At 38.1% G+C, this 11,390-nt stretch overlaps 1 protein-coding gene across 1 annotated transcript in view; it reads right to left on the reverse strand.

Moving 5' to 3' along the window:
- The window catches only part of cdh27 (cadherin 27), a 29,321-nt gene extending 28,168 nt beyond the window's left edge, over positions 1 to 1,153 (reverse strand). The window contains exon 1 of the mRNA XM_017358274.4: positions 1,020 to 1,153. Within this exon, the coding sequence (XP_017213763.3) occupies positions 1,020 to 1,043 (24 nt within the window). The 5' untranslated portion in view covers positions 1,044 to 1,153. The remainder of the gene's footprint in view (positions 1 to 1,019) is intronic.
- Positions 1,154 to 11,390: the final 10,237 nt, after the last annotated feature.

Consider the following 11,390-nt stretch of genomic DNA (forward strand, 5'->3'; position numbering starts at 1 on the left):
TATATATATATATATATATAYATACATAYATATATATATATATATATATATATATATATATATATATATATATATATATATATATATATATATATATATATATATATATATATATATATATATATATATATATATATATATAATGTCATATATATGTATATAAATATATATAAATGTCTATTTTCAGAATGAGCCTATGGTCATGGATCATTTTTCTAAGACAACAGGTGTGTTAAAAGTCATTTTTGTGAAACAAAGTGTAACGTTGTTTATTGAGATTACGTCGTCAATCACTTAGACCCAAACACAAAATGGAATTGTTCAAATAAAGAAGTACCTTTTGGGTCAATTTTCTCAGAAATGCAGGGTCAAAGGGACACCTTTTTGAGTCTGTTTTGAGATAGATTGGGCTTTATATGTTTACCTAAGAGAATTCAAAGTTGTGAAACAGGTTTGGGAAAGCCTTGGCTGTCCTTTGTTGCTGGTTTATATCTCAACTGACCCCAAAAATAAATCTCCCAGATAGGGATTCATGTTACAGGAATACAGGTTTACATAAAATACTTAACAGCTGGATTTCACCAGCACAGATTGTAGATCCAGACACCAAACATCAAAGTATAAGAAGAAAAAAGTTTTAATGTGGTAAAGAAATGTACTAGAGCTGTCATTAGGGCGGTAACTTTTAAAAAAAAGTGTCAATATTGTTATCTCAAAGGTACCAACACGCTTCTTTGAGGTATACCTATATAAATCCAAATGTGTATCTTTGGAGAAGTAATCGCCCCTGCTCTCGTATTATTATAAGAGCGTAAGACAAATAATTTTGACTCCATCTATTTAGTTTTTAAATTAGATATAAAAATGACTGAATCAACTAACAGAAGTCATTTTAATGTGTAAATAACATAATTTCTTTAATAATAATAAAAAAAAATACCAGACAATAATAAATCAACATTTTAAGATCGTACTAATCTTGAATTAAAACAGATAACTGTGACACGATCTGCACTCACCACAAGCACCAGATAGGTCAACATGGTTGTGGTCCAAATCCTCAGTTCCCCAATCAGTGTAGAATCCAAAGTAAAGTTAAATGGCAATGGAGTCCCATGAACTGTATTGCTCAGACATGCTTCTGCTTTAGACTGAGAGCACAGTCATACCTGTGTAGTGCAGAAGTACAGGTAACTACACCCTGGGGCTGTGTTAGATAGTATGCTTTGTACACACGTAGGCATTATAGGGACAGACATTACACATTCTATAGGGGCAGAGAGAATGTGTAGTTTAATAAGTTGTCGCAGAACAAACTTCAAAACAGTTTTACAGCGGATTTTCTAGTAAACGGAAACATTTTTGAGCATAAAGCCCTTGAAATATTCTCCTAACAGCAAAGCAAAACTCATTTTGTGAAAACTATTAAGTTTTTTTAGTTTTTTGTTGAAACGTTTTGAGATTTTTGTAGAGTATTTATCCTTTGACTGCCATCCAAATCCATAACTATAATAAAGTAACTGCAAAAAAGAAAACAGGACCAGATTAAGAACAAATTGGGCCCTGGGGAATACACTGTAAAACCCAGCAGTCAACTTTATCAAATGAAATGAGTGCAGTTAACTCAAAATGCACTGAAAGTTAATTCTACTCATTTGAAAAGAGTTTTGTACTCAGTGTTGACGGTAATGGGTTAATTCAATACCTCATTACTTCAGCTTAAAAGAAGTAAGTTCACTCATTAGTATTCGTTTTTGAACTTTAATGGTTTGTTGCAGTCGGTTTGCTCAAATTGTTTGAGTTACCTTAACTTTTTGGCTTTTACAGTGTAATAATATTAATATTAATTATTCTTATTTGCTAATTAACGTTATCAAATTTTCCAATCGAATAGAATTGTCACAATCACCAGCGACCTCTAACCACCAGAGGTTGCTGGACAACATTCACACTCATGGAACTACAAATCTGCTTGTAAATGGACTACAACTTCATACATGCACTTGGCCCACACACACATGCTTCCTCATTTAGACTGATTACACTGGCACCACCTGAGGATTGTCAAAGACTGATTACACACACTATTTAAGCAGCACACACACTCACTCCCATTGCCGAGTCTTGTTCATCTGTATAGTGACATTACAACGTGTTTCCTATAGTCTTGTTTCTCTGTTTTTTGACCTTAGCCTTGTTAGCCTTTTTGTTTTAGTCTGCCGCCTGCCTTACGTCCTCTCGTCTATTATTTAACTACAATTCTGGACTGCCTCTATACATCTGTTTGCACCTGTGTTGACCATTGCTTGCCTGACTACACTGAATAAACCTGCACGTGGATCCTACTTCAGTTGTTAGCGTCACTCCCCGTGTTACAAGAATTGTCTATGATTTGTAGAATATTTTATTAATATATATATATATATTTTGTTTTTTATTGGATAAAGTCCTACACATGCAAAAAAAAAAAAATGTAACAAATTTGTCGTGGCAATTTCAAATAGAGAGACTGATCAAGAGACAAAGGTCCAATCCCAATTCTACCCCGTAGCCCTTTCCTTCTTACCTCTACCACTTATTTCCGCATTCACGTGAAGGAGTAGAGGTGTCACTATTCTCTTTAACTTGAAGGTGTAGAGCTAAGGGAAAGGCTAGACAGCCCTTGAAACTGAGATTTTCCAGGACCACACCCGGAACCAAGGGGTATTTCCCAGAATACACTAGCAATAACGACAGCATGGCTGCACACGGAAGTAAGGAGATCCACAAATTAAAATTTGTTGTCATTGTTACGAATTTTTACAACAAACAAACAAGTTTTAATACATTCATAACGACGTTCATGTTTATCGTCACCAATTAAATAAAAACTGCTAAATTTGGCAGAATCTATAATCCATAATAATAACGCCTGTACAGCACTACCACAAAATACTTTCACATCTGACACTCGATGACACTCAAATCCCCTGTCAGAAAAGTCTAGGGGCTGAATGACCTTTTTACATCACCTGCTATAATGGTAATGTTGTTTTCGTGTGTTTCCATAGATGAATATGGCCATGGTGAAAATGCACAGTTCAGTTATGGTCTTATAGCCACAATACATTGTTATGATAACATAATATCGTTGCCTTCTGTGATTTCCTGAGGATAAATACCAAATAATATTCGGTATAATCTCATATGAAGTAAGAGATGGCGATGACATATGATGACGTGTGGAGGTGTTGTAGTGCTATCCCATTTATTAGGGGTAAAAGTTGAAGCCCTTCCTCTTCAGTTGACACCCAGATCTCTTTAGAGCAGTGGTTCTCAAACTTTTTTTCATCAAGTACCACCTCAGAAAGAAAATGTCTCTCCAAGTACCACCAAAATGAGCAGTATTGAAATACAGTAGTGTAGTAGGCCCAGTAAAGCAGCTACAACTCTGCCGTTAAAAAACGTAGCAGGTTACCTCAGAAATATAAGCTATATGTCATATATGGCATATTATATACATCATTTTTGATGAATTTTGAATTGTGTATAGCATGTACATGACATATTTCATTCCTCCGCGTACCACTAGAAGGAAGCCTGCGTACCACTAGTGGTCCATGTACCACAGTTTGAGAACCACTGCTTTAGAGCATTAGATTTCAGAGCCAGGATTTACGCTTGAATGCATACAGTTGAATTATTAGCACCCCCCTTAATGAGTTATAGGTGTGTTTTGAGAATAAACCAATCAGAGTCTCATCTCCCATTCCCTTTAAGAGCCAGTTGCATCGCGCCACAGTGCATTTGCTATTTACATGACGACTTTGTAAGTGGAAAAACTGAGCGTTTCACTAGCAAGAAAACAATTAAACAGAGCATCTGCAGCGTGAGAATGAGAGATAATCCTCCTCAATATCTACTCTTTCTTTCACTCTCGTGGATAGCGAAATCTTGTACGCACAGACATCAATTAGTCTATAAATAATTAATTTCATTTGTTAAGCGCAAAGATTTGTTTCAAAACTATTTCTAAATTCAGTTCTAATTTCCAGCAAACGAATAAATGAATAATAATATGAAGTGTGGTCAAAAAGCTGCGTCATATCCAAATACACATGCTGTGCCCCATATGGTCTGAAACCTGACAGGTGGGCAAATCTAAGCTTGTTTTTAATAAGACAAATATAAATATGGATATAATAAATAATACTGCTAATAATAATAACATTATACAAAAGCAAATTGTTATGAATGAACTGAAAAAGCCCCTCGAGAGGAAAAAGGCAAGAAAGTTTGGTTTTTATATTTATGTAGGCTAGAAAATAATATGTTTTGTAATATTTTAATTCTTTATATTTATATCCTATATATATCCTTATTATATCCTTTATATACAATCAATATTTTAGTTCTTTTTCATTATAAGATAATTGCGTATTGCTATGCACTCTCAGAAATAAAGGTACACAAGCTGTCACTGGGGTGGTACCTTTGGAATAGGTACACATTAGTTCTTGAAGGATTCATATTGGTACCTCAAAAGTATATTAGAGTACCTTTAAATTTAAAGAAGAACACGTTTGTACTTTTTAGAAATGAATATGTACGCTTGAGTTATTAATATGGACCTTTTAGGTAGAGATTTGTACCTTTTCAAAAGGTAACACTCCAGTGACAGCTCGTGTACCTTTGTTTCTGAGAGTGTACATTTTGTGTGTATTAAGCAGTGTGTAAGTGAGGCGCCCAACTAACACGCTCTGTGCTGGACAATAGACCAGTTCTGGTCTATTGAAAAATCTATTATAGTTTCTCAAAATAGCAACGCGCCAGCAGTGCTCCTCAGAACGCCTTCCTTTTTAACCAGAACGCCTATGGGTGCACATATGATCGCAAATGCATTTGCTATTTAAACAGGGTGGCGCAAAACATCAAAACGACTCTTGCGTCAAGCTGAAACTAGCAAACAACAATTGCGTCGCGCCCTGCGCCACATTGCGCCGAGTGTATGATAGGGCCTATAGTGACATTTAAAGGCTTAACTTGGTTAATTAGATTAACTAGGCAGATTAAGGTAATTAGGCAAATCATTGTTTATTGATGGTTTCTTCTGTAGACTATCTAAAAAATATACCTAAAAGGGGCTAATAATTTTGACCGTAATTTTTTTTTATTAAAAACTGCTTTTTGTTCTAGCCAAAATAAAATAAATTTTTCTTCATGATAAAAAATATTATCAGACACATTGTAAAAATTTCCTTGATCTGTTAAACATCATTTGGAAAATATATAAAAAAGAAAATTAAATTAAAAGGGGGCTAATAATTCTGACTGTATGTTTAAAAGCAGATGATCACCTTCTGAATGACCCTTCTAGTAATATTTGTTTTTTTTTTATCATCTTAAGGAAGGCATATGTTTCTTATTATATGACGCTTATAGTAAGAAAGGGAAGCTTTATGTAAATCAATGTTTTAGTGATAATAATAATAAATGTTACACCACACATTAATCACATAATGAACTTCAAACATAATGCAATATTTCTTAAAGGGCCATGACACCCCCCACTTTCGGTTAAAGTCTACTTCAGAATTTTTTCAAAAGATGCATGATTAATGGGCGTGGAGCTCCATGAGCATAGGGCAGGAGTGGGCGTGGCCAGCAGGGGAGGACAGTTAGCTCACAAACTGAGACACAAACCGTGAGGAGACGCATGAGTTTATAGTTCACAAAGTTAAAATGCAAAGAAATGAACAGTGATTTAATGCCCTGCTACATTTGTTATTCGTAATTTCATTTACACATAACCACAATTTATATCATTATAAAGATAAGTGTGTTCATGTAAACACTATAAATGAGGACTTCTTCCTCAATCCCCATGTCTAAATTATAGATCTGAATGCAGACTCAGTGCAGCAGGTCTCCTGACCTGTCTATTTTAACCATTAGCTCTGCTGGTAATATAGAGGATTTAGGCAAACACAGCAGCACGACGATGTGACTGAATGTAAACGAACTCCTGATAAAAGTCAACGTCCGCCATTCTCTAATTCACGTGCTGCTCTCCCAACAAAAATGCTTGCAGCACACACACAGCTTTGCTGTATGATCAGCGCTGACAAGATTGCGGGGAAAACATGCAACACACCCCGTGGATCATGGAAACAAACACATACGAGCCTTCATGAACGGCTACTGCGTGCCGTGGATCCGTGTCTCTCAGCTTGCTTGAAACTGGCATGCCTTGCCTTCGGTAAGCACGTGCTTTCATGAATAATTAAGCATGCGGCTCTTCTCATAGGATAACTCCGCTATGAATAATAATGAGAAACCGACGAGTCATCATTGCACTTGCAGTACTGCGCTACGTCAACGATTTTGATCCCTCCCCAAAAATCATTTCAAACCCGGAAGCTGAAATTAGCTGACAAAAGCTCAAAATTAGCCTGTTTTCCCCACAATTAAAGCTGACAGCTAACATTGTCTTAACTGATGCTCAACACACACACATATCTGTTAATAATAAAAAAATAAAGTTCTCCAGGGTGTCCTGAACCTTTAAATGAGTACTTCTAAACACATGCTTCTAATTTCAAAAGAGCCTTCAATTATAGCATGCTAGCATCAATTATTTAGCATCAGATATTGTCTGATTTCAGACAAATAATTCATCATTACTCTTGTAGCCAAGATAAAAACTTTATAAATGATAAAAACCATTCATAAAAATGTTCTTTAAAACTTTTTAACTGGCTCAATTAGACTTAAAGCCACAGCCAAACACTGTCTCAATTATACCTGAGGGAAGGATTGGGCGGGTGCACGTCTGAGGGAGCGCTTCCACCTATTCAGGCTTCTTTTACTGCAAGTTCACAGTGTTTGAATGATCATTTTTGTTCTTGACGAACTTGTTTGTCTACCTTTCATTATGTGTTCCTCATGGTTATAAAAGACCCGAAATACATGACTGTTCTGGAACAAATAGCACAAATACAAATAAGACAGACACATACACGTCACCCTATTGGGCAACATAGGCTCATTCTGAAACAGTAGCCCGATATACATTTCTGGAGATGGTGAATTGTGTAGCCAGAAGTACATATGGCTGCATTTCATCTTTAAAACAAACACTATGAGGCGATATGATGTTGTTTCTTTTTCACACTAACAGCTGACCGCTTACCTCCATATGGGCATTTCCACTGTTACCAGTTTGTTCAATGGCTCGCCATGTACATCTTGAGGCACAGAGAGAGGAGCTGACCTTGACATTGGGGTTTGAATCTAGCAAAGAACGGTTCCAGAAAGCAGGTAAGACAAAAACAGAAGCCAAAAAAATAAATAAACAAGTAAATAACAGGGTGAGAATGTGGTAAAATCTGAAAACGTGTTAAAAATCTGACAGGCTTTTCTTTTTCTGGATTGCTTTTGAAAACTGTCAGTTGGGATTAGGGAAGTTGGTGGGTGCTGGTCAGGTGGTGCTTTTGCAAGCACTTTTGGTTGGGTTTACGGAAGGGGGTGGGTGGGGTAATCGGTCAGTCAGTCAACAGCGGCCTCTGGTGGATTTATCTGAGAACAGCAGGCACAAATGGCACTAGCGACAGAAATTTGAGATCTGTTAAAGCGTACTCTGGTGGATTCATGAAATCAAAACTACAGAAAAAAAATTTTTTGGTGCTATCTAGAAATGTATTAAGAGGCGCGTTTTTGGTTGCTGTTGAGGGTAAAATTATTGCTGTTTAAAACTCTGGGTTATAGTCACTCCCAGGTATAGTGCCCTCTGTTTTGAAACTATCAAGCTGAAAAGAATACTTCACATTATTGACACGAGACAGCATAAATAGACTTTTCCTAGCATCATGGTGTGAATTAATAAATTGTCCGGCCAATCAGGGACCCCTCCTTCAGTGGACCCAGAGCCTCTGTGTGGGGCTGAAGCCTCAGGGCCCATTCTCTAACCTCTAGCCCTTATGTTAATCTGGCCCTGAAGCCAAACCAGGTGTCATTTAATTGCCCATTCACAGGCCACACCTACGTGTTATGATCAGTCCAGCAAGTTCTACATACTAGCCAGTGCTTATTGCCTTATAGTGAAAAATTCAAGTTAAAAAAAAAGCACCAGCTCAATGAAAGGACATTTTGCACCATATTGCTGAAATATCTATCTATCTATCTATCTATCTATCTATCTATCTATCTATCTATCTATCTATCTATCTATCTATCTATCTATCTATCTATCTATCTATCTATCTATCTATCTATCTATCTATCTATCTTTTTGTCTGTCTGTCTGTCTGTCTGTCTGTCTGTCTGTCTGTCTGTCTGTCTGTCTGTCTGTCTGTCTGTCTGTCTGTCTGCTTATAACAAACATATGTAAACAAACAAGAGAATTAAACAAGAAAGCATTAAAATATTAATCAATTCATCAATCAATCAATTCATTCATTCATTCATTAAAATGCAGATACTACATTGAAGCTCTGGACAGGAGAATACAGCCGACCGCGGAGTACAACCAAGGACCAGATGTAGTTGTTGGTAAGGAGAAAGCAGTCAGAGAAAGAAATCCAACAGAGAATCCAGTTCAGAGATGGATCCACAGCAGCCACAAGTCAAAATAGCCAGTGAACAAGAAGACAGATCAGAGCTGGACACAACAGCCCTGCTTAAAAACAACAGCTTTAACCAGGATAGGCTAGTTGGCTGGTTTTAGCTGGTTGACCAGCCTGGTTTTAGATGGGTTTTGGCCATTTCCAGGCTGGTTTCCAGCTATTTCCAGCCTGGTCTAAACCGGCTGAGAGCCCAGCCTAAACCAGCTGTGTCCAGCTTGAACCAGGCTGGTCAAGCTGGTTTTAGCTGGTCATTTTTCAGCCTGACCAGCTAAGACCAGGCTGGTCAACTAGCTAAAACCAGCCAACCAGCTTAGGCTGGTTTAGGATGGATTTTTCAGCAGGAAGTACTACACAAATAATCACTGATAACGTATTTAGCAAGAGGAAAAAAAGCGATACTTGTTACACAGTGTAATAGCATACATTGACCTGTATCCGGTGGGGACGCTGTCCTGCGGGATGCTAGGCTGTGGTGGCGGGAGACTACCATGCAATAAAGGCAGTTCTAGTTCAGCTCATGTCTGTTTTATTGTATAGAACACAAACAATACTCACATCTCCTCTGTCGTTGTTGAATGAGACGCTGAACGGTCTGTTAAAATTAAAATGATTCACTGATGACGAGTAAATTATGTACAGTGGTCGTCCATGCTGCCTAAGCACAACCAAAGAGCTTAGAATGACCAAAAGGCGACACTCAATAGAACGTTCCATTGCAAACAGCAACAGCCAAGGATTCGGCCATTTTGAACTGAAAGCTATCGGCTGTCCACTGAATCTTAATGCTGTCGTAATGGCAAGCAGCTGCTTTGTTTTTTATTTCTTCATTTAAAAAGCGCATTAAAGCTGAGATACAACCTGAAAGACGACAATACAACACTTACTATCACAATCATCAGCACTTTCAATAGTTTATCTTACAGACTTATATCAGGCTGTTGTTCTGTTGGAGTTTTCATTCCAAAATGGCCGCCGCGCCATCTAGTGGCTGTTTCCCAAATCACACTAGAGAGTGGCCTCTTGGTGATTCTATGCTCTTTGGCACAACCTAAAGTAACGGCCGTTTAAATGACAACATTGTGACAACCTTCAGCAACACACAGATCCTCAATCTGTCTACAAAATTGGTACAACGTTATAGGAAGGTCGTTACGTTGAGGCAACGTTGTGTGTTTGTTGGGAAGTTTTTTTAAACTAAATAATCTTTTTCTAAATGAATGATTGTTTATTTTTAAAGAGCGAGTATTAATACTATTATACTACAATGTTTTAACAATATGATATTTGGTTTTACAATTCAATAATTGCCAATTTTAGGTTTATTATTCCCCCAACTCCACAACTGTTAGATCATATGTACACCAAATTATTGGATCCTTGGGACGTGTGGCACTCCTTAAACTATCTATGATTGACAAGAAAAGCTTTGATGTAATCACAAATGCTAGCCCAACCCTAATTAAGTCAACTATATCATGTCAAAATGCCATTTTGACATCTCTGTTGCGTCTTTCATTAACGTTTCCCAGATGCCCCACCACATTCCTTTAACCACATGAAGCGCTTGCTTACGACCACAAAGCCAATCACAGTTGACTGTTGATGAACACACTGTCACTTTTTACAAGCACACCTGCTGTTTGTGCAGGTTCAAATGAGCAGTTCTGACTATGTTTTAACGAAAATGTGTGGCATTCTTCTGTTCCTGTGAACCAAATTCCACAGACAAGATGATGTCTGAGCACTGCTGAAGAGAAGTGCACTCGCCGGCCGCTTTATTAGGTACACCTGTCCAACTGCTCGTTGACTCAAATTTCTAATCAGCCAATCACATGGCAGCAACTCAATGCATTTAGGCATGCGAACATGGACAAGACGATCTGCTGCAGTTTGAACTGAGGGTGTTGCTCTGCGGTTGCTAGGGTGTTCCGAGTAGTTGCTAAGGCATTGCTAGGGTGTTTTATGTGGTTGCTAGAGTGTTCTGAGTAGTTGCAAAGGCATTGCTAGGTGGTTGCTATGGCATTTCTAGGTGGTTGCTAAGATGTTGCTAGGTGGTTGCTAAGGGGTTGCTAGGCGGTCCCTAAGGTTTTGCTAGGTTGTTGCCAGGTGGTTGGTAAGGTGTTCTGATTGGTTGCTAAGGTATTGCTAGGTTGTTGCTAGGCATTGTTGCTAAGATGTTTTAGGTTATTGCTAAGGTGTTGCTAGGTGGTTGCTAGGGTGTTCTGATTGGTTGCTATGGCGTTGCTAGGCAGTTGCTAAGGTGTTCTAGATCATAGCTAAGGTTTTGCTAAGTTGTTGCTAAGGTGTTGCTAGGTGGTTGGTAGGGTGTTCTGATTGGTTGCTAGGTGGTTGCAAAGATGCCGCTGTGATTGCTAAGATATTTTAGGTCGTTGCTAAGGTGTTGCTAGGTAGTTGCTAGGGTGTTCTGATTGGTTGCTATAGCATTGCTAGGCGGTTGCTAAGATGTTCTAGGTCACAGCTAAGGTATTGCTAGGTGGTTGCTAAGGTGTTGCTAGGCAGTCCCTAAGGTTTTGCTAGGTTGTTGCTAGGTGATTGATAGGATGTTCTGATTGGTTGCTGGGTGGTTGCTAAGGCGTTGCTAGGTTGTTGCTAGGTGATTGCTAAGATGTTTTAGGCCGTTGCTAAGGTAGTTGCTAGGGTGTTCTGATTGGTTGCTCTGGCATTGCTATGAGGTTGCTAAAGTGTTCTAGGTCATAGCTAAGGCTTTGTTAGGGTGTTCTGAGTGGTTGCTAGGTGGTTACAAAGGCGTTGCTAGGTGGTCGCTAA

This window comes from Danio rerio, chromosome 11 (assembly GCF_049306965.1).
Source record: "Danio rerio strain Tuebingen ecotype United States chromosome 11, GRCz12tu, whole genome shotgun sequence".
Classification (NCBI taxonomy): Eukaryota; Metazoa; Chordata; class Actinopteri; order Cypriniformes; family Danionidae; genus Danio; species Danio rerio.